Here is a 16,144-nt window from a genome sequence, read left to right as displayed (position 1 = left end):
GCCTGACCCCCAGCCACCCTTTGCTGCCTTCCTTGTCCTGGGGCTGTTCTGCTCCTCCCTCTGGTATTCACAAACTCTCGGCCCAGGAAATGGAGTTATGTGGGAGAAGTGGGGCTGCCCTTACCTGGGCCCTCTTGTGCTCAGCTCACATTTTAGCTGCCAGGGTTGGGGCGGAGCCCCCAGGGTCACAGTGTGAGATCAGCAAAGAGGGGGCCCTGACCCCACAAGCTGCCTTTGGAGCTCCCCTCCTCCTGGTTTCAGTCACTACAGCAAACCTGACCCAAGTTGCTCCTCTTGGCCAATGGGCGAGCCCTGGATAGAGGATGGGGAGGTCTCAAGACTTGATGGACTCAGGGTTGCCTTTGGGGATCCCAGCAGCCACGAGACCTTCTGATGGTCTTAGTGCCCTGGGCTGGGTGATACTGGCGGTGGGCCTCCAGGACCCTGGTCGGGGTGGGGGGGCTGTCTGTGGTATTGGTGATCGGGCATTCTTGGTTTCGCACTCACTTTCTCATGGTAACACTCCCTTCTCTGTCTGCCTTGGCAGGTCCTCCAGAAACTAGGGAAGGCGGACGAGACAAAGGATGAGCAGTTTGAACAGTGTGTCCAGAATTTCAACAAACAGCTGGTAAGTGTGGGTGGCCTTTGGCCTTAGGGAGCTTGTGCAAAATGGAATTGTGGCTTCCAGGTAGAAAATGTCAAGAGCTGAATTTATGGAGTAAGAGAGCGTGGAGCAGGGGCCCATGCAGGCTGATGAGGTTACAGAGGACTTCTTGGAGGAGGGAGCAGTGGTTCTGGGCGTAGTCCATGGGAAAGAAGAAGGAGGCCTGGGGGAGGGGGGTGGCGTTCGGGTGGGAGCAGGTAAGGGGTTTTGGCCACACTCTAGAAAACCTTGGACGTCGAGGCAAGTGGGAGCTGAAGAAGCTTCTTGGGAGGAGAGTGGCATTTGCAGAGTGTACTGTGGGAGCAGAGCAGACAGGATCTGGTGTGAGCAGTTGCTAAGCATGGCCCGGTGTGCCTCCCAACATCCCTGTAAGGTATCTGGTGTCATCGTTCCCTTTTTATAGATGAAGCAGAAAGGCTCAGAGAAGCTGAGTAATTTGTCCAAAGCCATCTTGTTTTGGGAGTGGATTTAGATCCATACTTGTTTGGTCCCAAAGACTACAGTGGCACTGTTATCAGGTCCCTTTGCATAGGTCAGAGACCAGTGACAGAAGGGGCTTAATCACATTGGCAGCCTGGGGGCAGTGGTTCGATACAAGAGAGGACTTCTTCTATCTTCTTGACTGAAGGACCCTGAATGCCTCAACTGGGACGTCCCTGAAACTTTTTCCTCACATGAATCTGCTGAGTCTAGAATAAGCCACTTCTGTGGCTGTGTCTGAGGACGTAGAAGTGGGGAATGAGATGACCTTGGTGACTCTCCCTTCCTGGGGAAGGGCTGAGGTAGTAGGAAGTGAGGGAGAAGTGGGCCGTGGCCCCATGGCTTCTGCAGGCCAGGCTCAGTGAGTGACAGATGGGGGTGGAGGCCAGGAGAGGCCACAAGGAGTAAGAATCGGCATGGGGGTGGGGTTAGGGCCTAAGCTGTCCTGGGAAAGGGGCCAAATAGGCCCAGACCAGTCTTCTTCCTCCTCCTTGTTCATGTCTGAGGCCACTGAAAGCACTGAAGGTGCCCACCAATGCCTCTGCAGCTGGAATGCAACCTGGGGGAGGGGGTCCTCTTTGGAGAACTTTGACAATTCACTGGCTGGGGGCTGGGGACCATGCTGGGAGATGGCTGGGGTGACAGGGGAGGGCCAGGGAGCATATTAGGAGAGTTAAAGAGCAGCTAAGGAGAAGGTCAGAAGGCAGCTGGGAGAGGTTGGGGAACATGTTGGGAGAGGGTCTGGAGGCATGCTGGGTCAGAGTTGAGGGCATGCTAAAAGAGTCCCAGGGAGCATGATGGGAGAGGGCCGGGGGCGTGCTGGGAGAGGGCTGGGGACATGCTGGGAGAGTCCCAGGGAGGATGCTGGGAGACGGCTGGGGAGGAGGCTGGGAGAGGGCTGGGGACATGTTGGGAGAGTCCCAGGGAGGATGCTGGGAGAGGGCCGGGGGCATGGTGGGAGAAGGGGATGCAGAGAGCAGCTTGGAAAGTCCCCAGGACCAAGTTTATCCTTGCCTGTCAGAGGAGCTCTGTTGAAAGGTTCCTTAGGGCAGGGATAGGAGCCCTCATGGCTGATTGTCCCCCAGGCTGCTAATGGGAAGTGTTTCAAGGCCCCAGTAGGTGCCATGACAGAGCCATCTACTGCCTCTGTGGCCCTGGGTGAGCCCCTGCTCCTTGGGCCTCAGTTCTCTCACCTGCAAAATGGAGGTTTGGCTAAGAACCCTGAAGTCTTTGCTTCTGATTCTGTCACCTGAAAGCTCCAGGGGTCTGTCCCCTACTCAGCTGGCTTCCTCAGGTTGTGGGATGCTCTGAAAGCCCTTGGGGGAATCAGTGTTGCTAGAGTACCTACTATAGACTAGGCACTAGATATTAACCTTGCGTTCTTGACTATAGACTAGGTACTGCTTGTATTTTACAGACACTAACCTTGCATTCTTGAGGCGGATGCTGATATCTTCCATTTTACAGATGGGTACTTGAAGCTCAGAGGGGTTAAGCGACTCTTCCAAGGGCACACAGTGGTGTGGTGTCCAGATCTGTCCACTCTCAGGCACCCCTTCTGGAGCTGAGTCCCAGGCCTGAGGACAGCTGGCTGGGCTGGGGAGAAGGGTTAGGGCTCCTGAGCTGGGCAGGGGGTGATGGGGCTGCTTCAGAGCAGGCTGGGCTGTCTGGTGGAAGGAGAAAAAGCACAGGTTCGGGATCTGAGGTTCCCTGTGGTCTGGCCCCAGTGCTATGACCACAGCATTGCTTTCCACTTTCGTCCCTCACAGTCACCCTCTCTGGGCCCCAGCTCTGGACAGGGAGTCACTCAGTGATCCTTGGGCTCAGGGACCAGGCAGTGAGGCCAGAGTTAAAGATAGCTGGTGCGGGTGGCGGGCATGGAGTGGTCACTTGAGCTGGGGCTCTGTCTGTCCTCAGATTGGGGAGGGTGGCTGGCTTTTCAGGGGCCGAGCAGGAGGGGGTGGATTTGAGGTCTCATTTGAAGCTTGGGGTGACCCTCTCTTGGGGTTTAAGGCAGCCATGCAGTTCTGGATTTGATTGGTGTGTGGGGGTAACTGGGGCCCTGGGCTTGAGTGACCCCAGGAAAGGCGGGGTGGAGGCTGAGTGTGGAAAGTCTGGAAGCTGAGTGTTCTCCTGCTCTTTATCTGGGAATACCAAGCAGAGTGGGCCCAGCGCTAGTCGGGGACTAGGATGGCTGGGAATATGGGTTTCAAGGCAGCAAATCTACCCCTCCCTCTGGGTGCCCTAGGTGAGGGTGTAGGTCACCTGGCTGTCGCCGGCTCTCACAGGGGCACATCAGACCCCTTCCTGGCCCCACTTAGTGCCAGTCTAGCCCTTCTGCCCTCTGTCCCTGCACTGGGGAACCCCAAAGGGCCCATTCACCTCCTCCACTACCTCCCCGCAACTCAGGTCCAGCTCAGGCCTTTCTGGAAGCCATCCTGGGTCCTCCGGGTGGGCCATGCTCTTTGTCCTGGGGCCACCTGTAGCTTGCACCCCAGGGCTCATTGCTGCTGTTTGCTTTTCTCGCTGAGGGGGCACAGGCCTGATTCCTTCTCGTTCTTAGGGCCTGCTTGGCTCAGAGAGGGCATCTCTGGCTATTGAGTGATGATCCTCTGAAACTGACTGCAAGCAGCAAGAGTCAGCCGGAGCCAGAGAGGGTCCATGTGGGAGCCCCCCGCACTCCCTGGGAAGATAGGAGCTTAGGTCTTCAGACCACTGGTCGGGGCTGATGTCAGGGAAGGCAGGGAGCACCCTTTGAAGGGAGGTCTAGCAGGGATATGGGGTGCTGGCCAAGCCACCCCCCGTGCAACTGCCCTGGGTTTTGGTACTGGGTAGTTGTGTCCTTCCAGAATCCTCTGAGTCCAGAGCCCACAGAGCCAGGCTGGAGGGACTGTGCTTTTGAGCTTTATTCTTCCCCCAGCTGCTCTGCAAGGGGTGTTAGAGCCCTGGGAACCTCCAGAGAGTTGTTTCTTGGATGCTCTATTGGGGGGTGGGGGGGTGAGGGAACCAGTTTGGGAGCAAACACACAGGTTCTGTGTTGGCCTGAGCGCTGGCCTGCATGGGGGAGGGCTGTGTCTGGTCCCGGGGACTGACTGGGGAGTGTGGCTTAGGGGCCCAGCTGCAGCTGGCACATGCGAGGCAGAGCTCTGGGCGGCCCCTCGCACATCTGTGCCCAGTGTGCCTGCTCACAGCGAGGCCTTGTTTGGGAAACACAAGGAGCCCTGGTACGGCCTGAGGCCCGGGCAACCACGGCAAGCCACCCCACAGAGACCCCTTCCTCGGGGTGATGTGTATGATGCTGGGGAGGGGAGTGGGATGACAGAGCTTGGCAGGAAGAGAAGCTGAGTCTGGAAGATTCTGCCGGCTCAAATGAATGCAATGGCATCACATCATGAACACACTTGAATCTTCACCTCAGCCGCCAAAGCGTCAAGAGTGGGAATGGCCCTTCTTCATTCCTGGTCCCGCACGGTCCACATCTGGCCCGAGATAGAATTCCAGAGAGCTTTGGATGCTGTGGCCTGGCCTCCTTTGATCTCTGATTTCTTCCTTTGATCTCTAATTAACAAGCCTCAAACTCTAAAGTTCTCAGAATTAGGTGTGGCCACGGTTCTATAGGCTACTCTGGGGGGACTGAAGGAATTTTGGAGAGGGTTTTTTTTTCTTCCCTAACTGTACATCTTATGCACTGCCCTGAAACCCTTCCTGCATGACACCTCTGCTGTTTTCTGGAAGCATTAATTGTAATAAGTAGGCAGCTGCGGTGGGACCCGAGTGTCCAGGCTGTGGGGGTCCTCACCGGGTCTTCCAGTCCGTGAACACCGGGCAAGCCACTGAACCACTCAGCTTCCTCGTCGGTCAGGTGGGGACAAATGATACCACGAAGATGGTGCAGGGAAAGAACCAGCTGGTGCGTGATGCTCTGGGGACACTGCGGGAGGAAGAGGAGGCCCTGGCTGTGAGGAGGGAGGGCCTGTTTGGGGGGCGGGGACAGGAGAGGTTTGAGGGTGCCTGGGTGAGCCTAGGAGGTTGGTTGTGTCCCTGCTTGCCCTCAGCTGGAGTAGAGACCACCTGTCATCTGCAGAAGCGCCAGGCAGGCCAGGAGTGGGGCTGTGGCTGCTTGCCGGGTCCGTGTCTATCTCGCCCTCCACCAGGGCAGGGGGATCCAGGGGTGTTGCTGACACGTGAGCAGGGAGGGCAGGGAGGCGCCAGGACGGTGCTCCTTCCCTGCAGAAGTCAGCTTCTGGCACTGCCACCCTTGGCTCTCCAGAGGCCCTGCCCTCCTCATGCTTCCCCCCTGCCCCGCATCACCATCGTCCGCATAAAGCCCGTCTCCTGAAGCTGGGGGCCTGGCCTGGCTCACTTACGCTGTTCCCTGAGCACATGTGAGCTTGTGGTCTGCCAGGCGGGGCTCGGTCACCCCAGCTGGCAGATGAGGAGACCGAGGCTCAGAGAGGTTCGGTAACTTGCTTGAGGTTTCATGTCTAGTAAGGGCCTGACTTGGGCCTTCATAACTCTAAAGCCTGTGTGTGTGCTCTCCCACTTTACACATGGCCTCTGGACACTTCAGCATCTCACTGTTGGTGGTCTCGTACGTCACCTGTTGCCTCAGCCTGTTGGCCCCCTCTCTCCCCTGGGACTCCGCTTTCCTGCTCCTGCCTTGTGTGGTATTGATTATCCAGAGGGACTGGAGGCTTTGCCCAGGGGCCATCCTCTGTACCGGTCCTGCTGCCTCAGGAAGCTGCTGGGGCTGCCTCCCCAGCTCAGGGTCTTCCCTGCCTGGCCCAGTCCCCTGGCCAGCCTTTTCCTACCTCCTGCCTCCTCCCTCTTGGCTGGGCCAGTGTCCTGAGAGTCCCGGGCGTGACCCTGCACTTCTCTGAAGCCTGGCTAAGCCATTCCCTTCCACCTCTGCAGCCCACCTGCCCACCCCTTCCAGTGCCATCCTCTGTCTCTGGCACGATGCAGTGGGAGCCTGCCGGCCTGAGCTTTCAGGACAAGGTGCTGGGTGTTCCACTCCTGTGTTCTGTGCTCATTGGTCACCTGGTCCCCGGTCGTGTGAGAGCATGCCTGGGGGCTGCCGACCCCATTGTATGTGTGTGCCATTCAGCCCGTGCCCCCGTGTCTTATTCAGGGTGGAAAGGTCTCCATTTTCCTGCCTTCCTTACAGGGCTCTGAAGAGTGCCTGCAAGAGGCAGGTGCTGACGGGCTCAGGACAGATATCCTTTGGGGTCAGGGCCCCTGAGGCAGGGGTGGTGCTGAGGAACGCTGGAGGCCCAGTACATTCTGTCGCCAGAGAGGCAATAGCTGCTGTGCTCCGAGTGGTGCTCCAGGCTGGGTTGTGCTCGGGGGCTGTTCCGCATGTCTCGTCTCCTCTCATCCCGCTGGTGCCCTGATGAGGACAGCTGATCTGTGCCAGCTGTCAGGAGCAGCCTGCATTTGTCCACGCTGGGGTGCAGGAAGGATGGGGACAGGTATGGGGTGTGCCCCGGGCCCTCATGCTGTCCTTGTCATTCTCTCTGTAGACCGAGGGCACTCGACTGCAGAAGGATCTCCGGACCTACCTGGCCTCCGTCAAAGGTAAGGGGCAGGTGGGGCTCTTGGGGCACACCCGGCCTGGGGAGGGGGGCTTCATGGGACACTGAAGGACCTTTGCCATGTGCTGCTGATGGGTGCAGAGCTGGGAAGGGGAGCAGGGTTTGTGGTGGAGGGGTAAGGGCTGGTAGTGGGGACCCACACACCTCCAGGGCCTTTGGAGGTGGGGGCAAGAGTGACCGTGGCCCTGGCTGCAGCATGGCCCTTCTGCCCCACAGCCATGCACGAGGCCTCCAAGAAACTGAACGAATGTCTGCAGGAGGTGTACGAGCCCGACTGGCCTGGCAGGGATGAAGCAAACAAGATAGCTGAGGTGAGCGTGAGGCAGGTGGCCTCAGTCCTTCCCGGAAGGCCCTCCTTGTCTCAGCTCCCAGCCTGTTCCTCGCCCATGGGGACAAGCCCTTCTAGTTTTCAGGCATCCACATGCCATGTGCCCTTGGGCAAATCACTTCGGCTCCCTGACCCTGGGCTTATCCGTTCCCTTAGAGTTGCCCCATGAGAGGCCACAGGGCAGGAGTGATTTTATAGTACACCCATTCCACACCCAAGGAACCCAAGCTTCTGAGAAGCCTCTGAGCTGCGAAGTGATGGGGCTGAATCTGACCCCAGGTCGCTGGGAGGAGAGGGCGGGAGACTGGGTGCGGCCCAGCTCGCCCGGCCGTATACTCAGGGACTCTTACGTCCTTCAGAACAATGACCTCCTCTGGCTGGATTATCACCAGAAGCTGGTGGACCAGGCACTGCTGACCATGGACACATACCTGGGTCAGTTCCCTGACATCAAGGTGAGAGGCACTCTCTATAGATCGGTCCTGCTCTGGCCTGGTAGCCTGTGCAGGGGAGTGGGAGAGGGGACAGAGGGGTGGGGGGAAGGGTCAGCCTCTGCCCCGCTCAGGCACTGAGGTGGCCATGCCCCGAAGGCAGGCATCTCCCTCACCCAGCAATTCATCCCTCCAGGGCTGCTCCCTCTGAGGCCAGCCCACCAGCCCCCAGCCCTGGGCCTTTCAGAGCTGACAGCTTTTGGGCCCTGAACCTTTGGGTCTCCGGACTAGGGGAAGAGACCCCGTGGTGCATGTATGCGTGTGTGGCCATGTCACTGTGGAACGACTATAGGGTTGTATAAGGTGTATTGAGGGCATGTAAGGCCTGGGCCTGTGTGCCTATAGGTGTCCTGCATTAGCCTATGTGTGCTTAGAAGGGAATGTATGTATTATTGTGTGTATTCCCTCTTATCTGGGTGTATATGTGTTATTGTGTGTGTTCCGAGAGCCGGCCCCCAGGTACTGGGAACTGTCAGTGTGCCAGGGTCCCCACTGAGGCCAATGAGCCCCAGATGCTTCAGACGTGGAAGCAGAGATGTTGAGCCCAGATGCTGACTGCTGTGCTAGACCTGATCCCCGGGGAGTCAGGCTCCATGCTGGCCCCCATGGCCGCCCAATGCAGATGGCTCAGGCTCCTGAAGAGGCCTTATGAAGAGTATGGAAGGGAGGCTAATGGTGGTGGCCTGGGAGAAGAGAAGCCTGGGGTCCAGGAGGCGTCTTTAAGGAGCTGAGGGCCAGGCCAGGGTGGAGGTTTGTCCCACAGTACTGGCTGGAGGGTACTGACAACAATGGGTGGATACTGAAGGACATGGTTTCGCCTCTGTATGAGAAAGGACCCCAGAGGGCAGGGACTGCCTCGAAGGTGTGAGCTCTTTGCCACCGGAAATGTTGGAGTACGTGTTTCAAGCATGTATGAGATGCCCTTCTTGAGCCCGGGGTCGACTGCCCTGGGCCCTTCGTCTTCCCCCAGTTTCTTTGGGCCCAGCCTGGTCAGCATCTCAGCATGGGTGAGGCCCTGTTCAGCACCGCTCCCCCACCCCGTCTGTCCTCCAGTCACGCATTGCCAAGCGAGGGCGGAAATTGGTGGACTATGACAGCGCCCGGCACCATTACGAGTCCCTCCAAACCGCCAAAAAGAAGGATGAAACCAAAATTGCCAAGGTAAGGGCTGGATGGCAGGGCTGCGGGGGAGAGTTTTCAGGCTGGGTACCCACGTCCCTTGGAGGGGACTTCCTCTGTGCTGCCCTCCCTGCACCCCTTTGCACTGTTGACTGTCTCTGCTCCCCAGGGGCAGGAACCATCAATCTCGCTTGCAGATGGCTTTATAGCAGGTGACTAGTCCCAGGTAGCAGAGGCGGGTGGAGGATGGTGCTGGACCCACGGCGGCGAGTGAAAGGCCCTTGCGGGCACTTGGGTGAGGGCCCACTTCCTGCCCATCCTCTGGTGCTTGCTCTGGCCCTTGGTTCCTCCACCCCACTCTGAGGCCACTTTCCAGGATGAGAACAGGCCTGGCTTGGGTTTCACTGGAACGGCCCTGCCCGACCTGGCGTGCTCTGAGTGGAATTCTGTCATGGGATCCGATGTGACCCTATCTCAGCTGGAACAAGCCTGGGGGCACAGGGCTTGAGCTGGCCACACTGTCCACAAGTGAGGGGCCGAGGGTGGGTCCCCCTCCCCTCCCCAGCCCACCCCCACCCTGGAGCAGGACCAAGCTTGCTGAGCCCCTCTGCCCCTGCTAACGATTCTCACATTTTGCTTTGCAGTTGGAGTGCAAGTTTGCTTGCACAGTTTGCTTTGCACCCCCTTCTCTGCCCCTTGCCTGGGGCTCCCCTTAATTCTCTTGACCTTGAGGGGCCTTTACCTGCTGGGGGGCTGGCCCCCTGGAGGGGCGGCCAGCTTGTCTGTCACTGTGTTTGGGACGTTTGGACTTGGTGTTTAATATCTGTGTCTCTGTTTCTCTCTCCCCATCTCCCTCCTGTTTCTCCACTCTCCTTCGCCTTGACCTCCCTTCCCCAACCCCAGCCTGTCTCGCTGCTTGAGAAAGCCGCCCCCCAGTGGTGCCAAGGCAAACTGCAGGCTCATCTCGTAGCTCAAACTAACCTGCTCCGAAATCAGGTGACACTGGCTTCTAACCTTGCACGTGCTGGCGCCTTCTGGTCTGTTGTCCTGTCCTTGGCGCTGGGCGCCCGTCTTGCACTGCCCGGCGCGGGGGGAGGGCTCAGTCTCTTTCCTGGGTTGGTGGGGGGCAGGGCTGTTTTCAAATGCCTCTGCTGGGAGAGCTCCTGCTTCAGAGGAGACCTGAGGTCAAATGTGGGCGACTCAGAGGGGCCTGGGGCTCCGGTTAACCTGGGGTGGACCGCAGTCTGTTGCTTCATGCCTGGGTCTCTGGTAGTCCTGAGAATCTATGAAATCCTAGCCTCTGGGAATGCAGGAAAGCCTCCGAGCCATTTGCCCTCTCTGAGGGCTCCTGTCTGAACATGTGTTGTCCTTCAAGCCTAGTAAAAGTTGTGAGGTTATCCAGAATTTACTGAGGAGACACACCTGCCCAGAGAGGCGAAATCTCCAGCTCGAAGGGACCCTTGGGAACTGTGGGCCCTCATGGTGCCCCTAGAGGGGAAACCTTGGGAAGGCTCTGCAAGTGTGTTTGGGATCTGAGACCTGGGGCCTGGAGGGTTGGCTCTTTGGGAGTTTCTCGAAGGGCAAACTGTGCACCACAGTGGTTCTGGAGGGCTTCTTGGAGGAGGCCTTTGTACAGAACTCCTGACTGATCTTAATACCCTGGTAACACTTCGCTCTTCGCAGACCTCTGCCGTTGGGATGGACTGGGTGCCTGGTGAGCGCAGTGTGGCCAGGGACAGCTAGATACACCCTGGGAGAGGTGGCCTCATGGTTTCTCTCCAGGGAAACTGGCAGGACTCCAGCACCCCTTCGTGGTCCTGAGGTGGGGGTGCACAACAGAGCCCTGACCCAGCAGGTTGGGTTTCTCTTTGGGCAGTGGCCCCATTTTTTCTGGGCCACCTCCTGATTTCATCATCTTCAACCTGCACGTGTTGAACGCTTGTAATGTGGAGTGTTCTGGGCTCAGCATGGGCTCGCGGCCCAATTTCTTATCTGACCTGCTGCCTGATTTCTTTTAGACTAGAGTTATGGGGTGACTTTGGAGGCACTGAGTTGTTGACAGTCCTACCCTGAGGGTGGCTTGACCCTGGATCTCCAAAGTCTGGGGGAGATGGCCCTCAGGAGGTGAAGGAGGAGCTAGAGGTTGGGGCACCATCCCTGCCTGTAGAGTTCAGGACTCCTGGCTGGAGGAGGTTGGGGCCACTGACCCAGACCCAGGCTTTCTGCATAATTTTCCCTGAGATGGGTTTGGCAGGAGACCAGGTGAAGATTTTTGTTGCCTCTGGGAGTCTGTGGAGCTTGGGGTGGTGCCTGTGGCTGCTTTTGAACTCCCGGGTGTGGTGTGGATAGGGGATCCTGCTGGGAGGGCCCCATCCCCCCGCCTCAGGGGAGCCACTAGGGAGGCTAAGGCATATGATCTCATCTTTGGATGTTGGACTGCAGATGTTTGGCCTTTCAGCCCAATTGGCTTTCCCATTTGGACCCAATTTTTATTTGAGCAGATCCTCTTTCTGCCCCCACCCTGCCTCACGCCTGGCTGGAAGCTAGGGAGTCTTCTGAGTTCCCACGGGCAGCTGTCTGGCTGTGAGCTGGGGCACTGTGGTCCCGGGGCTGCCCTGCTGGCTGACTTGACTTTGGGGAGATAGTGTGACCTGGTGAGGCTGTGTTCTTTAAGCTGACCAGTGCCACATATTCCCTGGGCCAGTTCTGAGCTGCTCTCCGTACTGGCCACAGTCCCCTAAAACCTGCCTGCGGGACCCCAGTGCCCCGTGGCATGGTGAGCGGGCCTGTTTCCATCTGTTCCACGTGTCCGTTGGCGTGTAGCCAAGCCACCGGGGCTTCAAGATCTCTCCAGCAACGGAAAGCTCTTCCCCGACCCCCTGCCCCCTCCAGTGCTTCAGAAACAGCCAGAATATGAAGAATGTGACCCAAAGGGAATGACAGACACAGGCCCTGACTTCCAGGAACGCTAAAACGGAGCCACCCTGTTCTTCACAGGATTGCTGGGTGTGCGAACAGAGTTTGGCCTACAGCAATGAGCTGCTAGGCCATCCTCAGTGTCATTGTCACCACTGTTCGTCTGGGGAGTCAGGACCAGTGTCGTGGGGTAGTGGCCGAATCGCCATGGAGAGGTGGTCTCTGGGGGTACGGGAGCTGTGCCAGAGCTCCTGGGGAACGTGGGTCTTCAGCCAGACCCGTGGCAGTTGGGTGGGAGGGGTATGTGACAGTGCCAGAACTCATTCTGTGGGTTCTACAGACCCACAGTACCTACCTGAGTGGCCGACAGTGGAGTATGGCAGGGTGGGCCTGCTGGGTCTGGTCCTCTCCAAGAGCTGCCGGAGGCGTGCATGCTCAGGCAGACATTTCTTTTCTTCCTTTCTTTCTCTCTTTCTCTTTCTTTTCTTTCTTTCTTTTCTTTCTTTCTTTCTTTCTTTCTTTCTTTCTTTCTTTCTTTCTTTTCTCTTTCTTTTCTTTCTTTCTTTCTTTCTTTCTTTCTTTCTTTGTTTCTTTCTTTCTTTTTCTGTCTTTTGTTTTTCTGTCTCTTTCTTTCTGTCTTTTCTTTCATCTTTCTGTCTTTTGTCTTTCTGTCTTTCTGTCTCTTTCTTTCTGTCTTTCTTTCTGTCTTTCTTTCATCTTTCTGTCTTTTGTTTTTCTGTCTTTCTTTCTGTTTCTTTCTTTCTTTCTTTCTTTCTTTCTTTCTTTCTTTCTTTCTCTCTCTCTCTCTCTCCCTCCCTCCCTCTCTCTCTTTCTTTCTGTCTTTCTGTTTTTCTTTCTTTCTTTTGTCTTTCTGTCTTTCTTTCTTTCTGTCTTTCGTCTTTCTTTCTTTCTTTTGTCTTTTTGTCTTTCTTTTGTCTTTCTTTCTGTGTTTCTTTCATCTTTCTTTCTTTCTTTCTCTCTTTTCTGTCTTTTGTTTTTCTGTCTTTCTGTCTCTTTTGGTCTGTCTTTCTTTTGTCTTTCTGTCTTTCTTTTATCTTTCTTTTTTTTCTTTCTTTCTTTCTTTCTTTCTTTCTTTCTTTCTTTCTGTTTTTCTTTCTTTCGTGTTTCTGTCTTTCTGTCTGTCTTTCTTTTGCCTTTCTTTCTTTCTTTCTTTCTTTCTTTCTTTCTCTCTTTCCCTATTCCACCTTTAATTTTTAAGTTAGATTTTAAACAGTTAGGCAAGGAGCTTATTCTAGCAAGCTCCAGCAACCTGAAGATAATTGTCATCAGGAGCAGGGTGGTCCCTCACTCCTCCAGCCCCACGCCCATCCCCGAGGCTGGGCTGGCAGGGAACAGCAGGGATAGTGGGCCCGGAGCTGGATGGGACAGCTGGGTGGGCTGCGGAAATCGTGTGCTTTGTGGCTCTGGTCTGTCGCTCTGGTCAGGTGGCTGCCTTTGCCAGAGGCCTGAGAATGTAAGGCTGCTGGCGGGGAGTGTTCCCCCGGGGAGGGGCCTGCTGCGTTCCTGGGATGTGACTCAGACTCTGAATCCAAGTCACCCCCCTGAGTCACTGTTTCCAGCAGTGTCCTCCCAATGAGCTAGCAGAGCCCCTTCTCTGCCTGGGGTCTGTGACTCACTGCCACCCTCACCAGTCTCCGCCTTCGGCTCTGGGATGGGGCCTTAGCGCCACCTGGTGGGTGTCAGCGGGTCTGGAGGGCGCTGGGCCTGCCAGGGTGAGGGCTTTGGGGGTGAGCCCTGGAACCCTGCCCGGCAACCTAGCTCCCTCCTCCCCTGGCCCTGCCCTCACCCCCATCTTTCCCCTGTCCTTCTTGGATGCCTGAGCAGCTGCCTCTGGGCTCTGTGTGGTGGGGACAAGTCACAGAGGAAATGCTGCTACCACCTCCTATAGGGAGGTGAAATGCAGGCTGGGGGCTGGGGCTGAGTAGGAGCCTACTCTGAGAAAGGGGTACTCAGGCAGGGACAGCAAGGCCAAGGCCAAGGGAGCTGGGCAGCAGGCTGACACTTAGTCTGAGAGGGGTTCATGTGTAAGTGGTCAGGGTCCCTGCTGGGCTGGGTCTGTGACCTTCCTGTGCCCCAGCCTCTGGGCCCCTTGTCTGGAGCCTTCTTGTTGTGCTCTGCTCATTCCTCCTCTCCCTCCTGGCCCACCTTGGCCTGACGGGGATGGGGGTGGGTGGGGTGTCCCTTTTACCATGGGGGTGGGAGGTTAGGGGGAGCAGATCTTGGGGCTGGGAGGTTAGGGGGAGCAGGTCTCGGGAGGTGGGAGGTTGGGGGAACAGATCTGAGCGGGTGGGTAGGAGGTTGGGGGAGCAGATCTCGGGGGTGGGAGGTTGGGGGAAGCAGGTCTTGGGGGGCGGGTGGGCCTGGCCTGGTCCCAGCTGGCTGGGACAGAGGCCTGGCGGAGGGGAGGGGAGTGACGGGTCTTGCCCCTCAGGCAGAGGAGGAGCTCATCAAAGCCCAGAAGGTGTTTGAGGAGATGAATGTGGACCTACAGGAAGAGCTGCCGTCCCTGTGGAACAGGTGAGTCCCCAGGCGTGAGTCCCCAGAGGTGGTGGCGCTGAGCCTTGGCTTCCCTCCTGAGGATGTCTGTCCGCTGTGCCCTGTGCCCTCCCACGGTTGGTGTCTCTGGCGAAGGTGGAGGTGTGTTGGTGTGTGTGTGTCTCCTGGGCCGCCCGCTGACCTGTGTGTTCTCTTTGCCCCTCCCTCCCTTCTTCCCACAGCCGTGTAGGCTTCTATGTCAACACGTTCCAGAGCATTGCAGGCCTGGAGGAGAACTTCCACAAGGAGATGAGTAAGGTAGGTCCCGGTGACCCCTTTGGGCCACGCTCTGCTGCCAAGGGCCAGGGTCAGAGGCAAGGACGGGGCCGGCCAAGCTCCCTCTTTTCCTGCTGGGGCTTGGTGCACACTAGTGACCACAGTGCTGCCTCTGGGCCTTGGGGAGAGCCGCCTGGTCCTGGCCTCCAGGAGCTCCCCGCTCTAGAGCGTCCAGGCCCAGTGGGAGTGCTGGGGAGGCAGTGAGCAGGGCCCACATGCCTGGCCCCTGCGCCCTCCTCGCCCCGTCCTATCCTCCCTGCCTGGATGGAACCAGCCCCTCCTGAGGTTTCAGTGTGTTCTCAGGCGACACTGGCTCAGGGAGCTCTGAGAATGCTGGCCCTTTCCCCATTCGTAGGCAAATAGTCAGTAAGTTCCTAGAATTTCTCAATTTTTTTCTCATGTTTCTTAAGACATTGAAATGCATCTGCTTTATCTGCCAGAATCCGGGGTAAGAAGGGGTCTGATTAGCTTGAATTCCTATGTTGTATTATTTTCATTTTAACTGGCAGTTAAACTACACAGCAGAGTTGGAGAGACCCAGTGTTGGCAGCCCCTCCCTCTGTGCACTCGAGGGGTCGCTGACTCTGTCTCTTGGGCCCAAAGGAACCAAGTGATGGCGGTGGAGTCCAGGCCCAGGGCAGGAGGAGAAGCAGCAGCTTGGGGCCTCTTCCTGAGCCACCACCTTGACTATGATTTCCTGCCTTTTAGGTCTTCCCATTCTTTTCCTTCCTGCCTTTAAACATTTGAGACAACTTATGAAAAGTTTAAAAAGGGAAGAGGTGTTTGGGGGAAGAAAACATTTATGTAAAGTAGGAGGAAAATTCAGTTCTGAGCTTCCTAGTAGCCAAAGCGAAAGAGGGAAATTTTTTTCAACGGTGAGAATCACTGTGTACATGGGATAAACCTCTTCTATCCTGTCTGTGGTTTTAGTGAAATCTTTGGCAGTTGTAGGGTGGCCTGAAAACATCTTGGCACAATGACCTTAACAATTAGAATCAACAGTTAGTTTGCAAAAACAATTTAAAAACATTTAAAAACCGTACAAGCTGCATGAGGCATTTTAGGAAATTTCTACAAGTAGAAAGAAGAGAGAGGATGGTCCTCAGAAGCAGTAACGATTAGTAATGTAGCCCACTCCCTTCATTCTTCCCCTTCGTTTTTCTGGGTTTGGTGTGCAATTCCCAGCTCCCTACTCCTGGTAAGGGACGGGGAGCAAGAAGGGGTTAGGTATGGGGAGGAGCAGGGATGTTACTGGGGAGACAGAGGTGTTTGGTGGCCCCAGAGGCTCTCCCCACCTGCTTGCTGTCCCCTTGCAGCTCAACCAGAACCTCAACGATGTGCTGGTTAGCCTGGAGAAGCAGCACGGGAGCAACACGTTCACAGTCAAGGCCCAGCCCAGGTGCGTGTAGCCCAGCACTGTCTGGCCGTCTGGCTGAGGGTGGGGTGGAGGGAGGTGTGGTCTGGGGCAGGGTCCTGGGGCAGAGCTTGCTCATTCCTGAAAGACCAGGGCAGGGCTGTGTCTGCCCCGCCCTGGGGGTTTGGCCTCTCTGCTCAGGGGGACAGGTTAGGGTACCCCACATTCCTCTGGTGTGTGGCATCAGAGAAGGAGCACTCCTGGACAGTCTGAGCGTCACCTGACACCTGAGCCTGGGCCTGGGCCTGGCTTCCCTTCCTGTGGAGCCCAGCAGCCAGGGTGCCTGCAAAGCCTTGGAGGTGGGGC

At 56.8% G+C, this 16,144-nt stretch overlaps 1 protein-coding gene across 23 annotated transcripts in view; it reads left to right on the top strand.

Annotated features, from left to right (window-relative positions):
* BIN1 (bridging integrator 1) overlaps positions 1-16,144 on the top strand; it is a 55,558-nt gene that overhangs the window by 26,393 nt on the left and 13,021 nt on the right. For 12 of the 23 annotated variants that reach the window (XM_078451413.2, XM_078451409.2, XM_078451408.2 and 9 more), the window contains exons 2-10: positions 548-628; positions 6,667-6,721; positions 6,955-7,049; positions 7,426-7,521; positions 8,611-8,718; positions 9,580-9,672; positions 14,045-14,130; positions 14,331-14,406; positions 15,741-15,823. In XM_078451413.2, coding sequence (XP_078307539.1) covers positions 548-628; positions 6,667-6,721; positions 6,955-7,049; positions 7,426-7,521; positions 8,611-8,718; positions 9,580-9,672; positions 14,045-14,130; positions 14,331-14,406; positions 15,741-15,823 — 773 coding nt within the window. The remainder of the gene's footprint in view (positions 1-547; positions 629-6,666; positions 6,722-6,954; positions 7,050-7,425; positions 7,522-8,610; positions 8,719-9,579; positions 9,673-14,044; positions 14,131-14,330; positions 14,407-15,740; positions 15,824-16,144) is intronic. The other 11 variants (XM_078451417.2, XM_078451415.2, XM_078451412.2 and 8 more) reach the window with 1 other exon arrangement.

This window comes from Panthera onca, chromosome C1 (genome assembly GCF_046562875.1).
Source record: "Panthera onca isolate mPanOnc1 chromosome C1, mPanOnc1 haplotype 2, whole genome shotgun sequence".
Lineage (NCBI taxonomy): Eukaryota > Metazoa > Chordata > Mammalia > Carnivora > Felidae > Panthera > Panthera onca.
The sequence above is the reverse complement of the archived record's forward strand: the minus strand, read 5'-3'. Positions and strand labels throughout refer to the sequence as shown.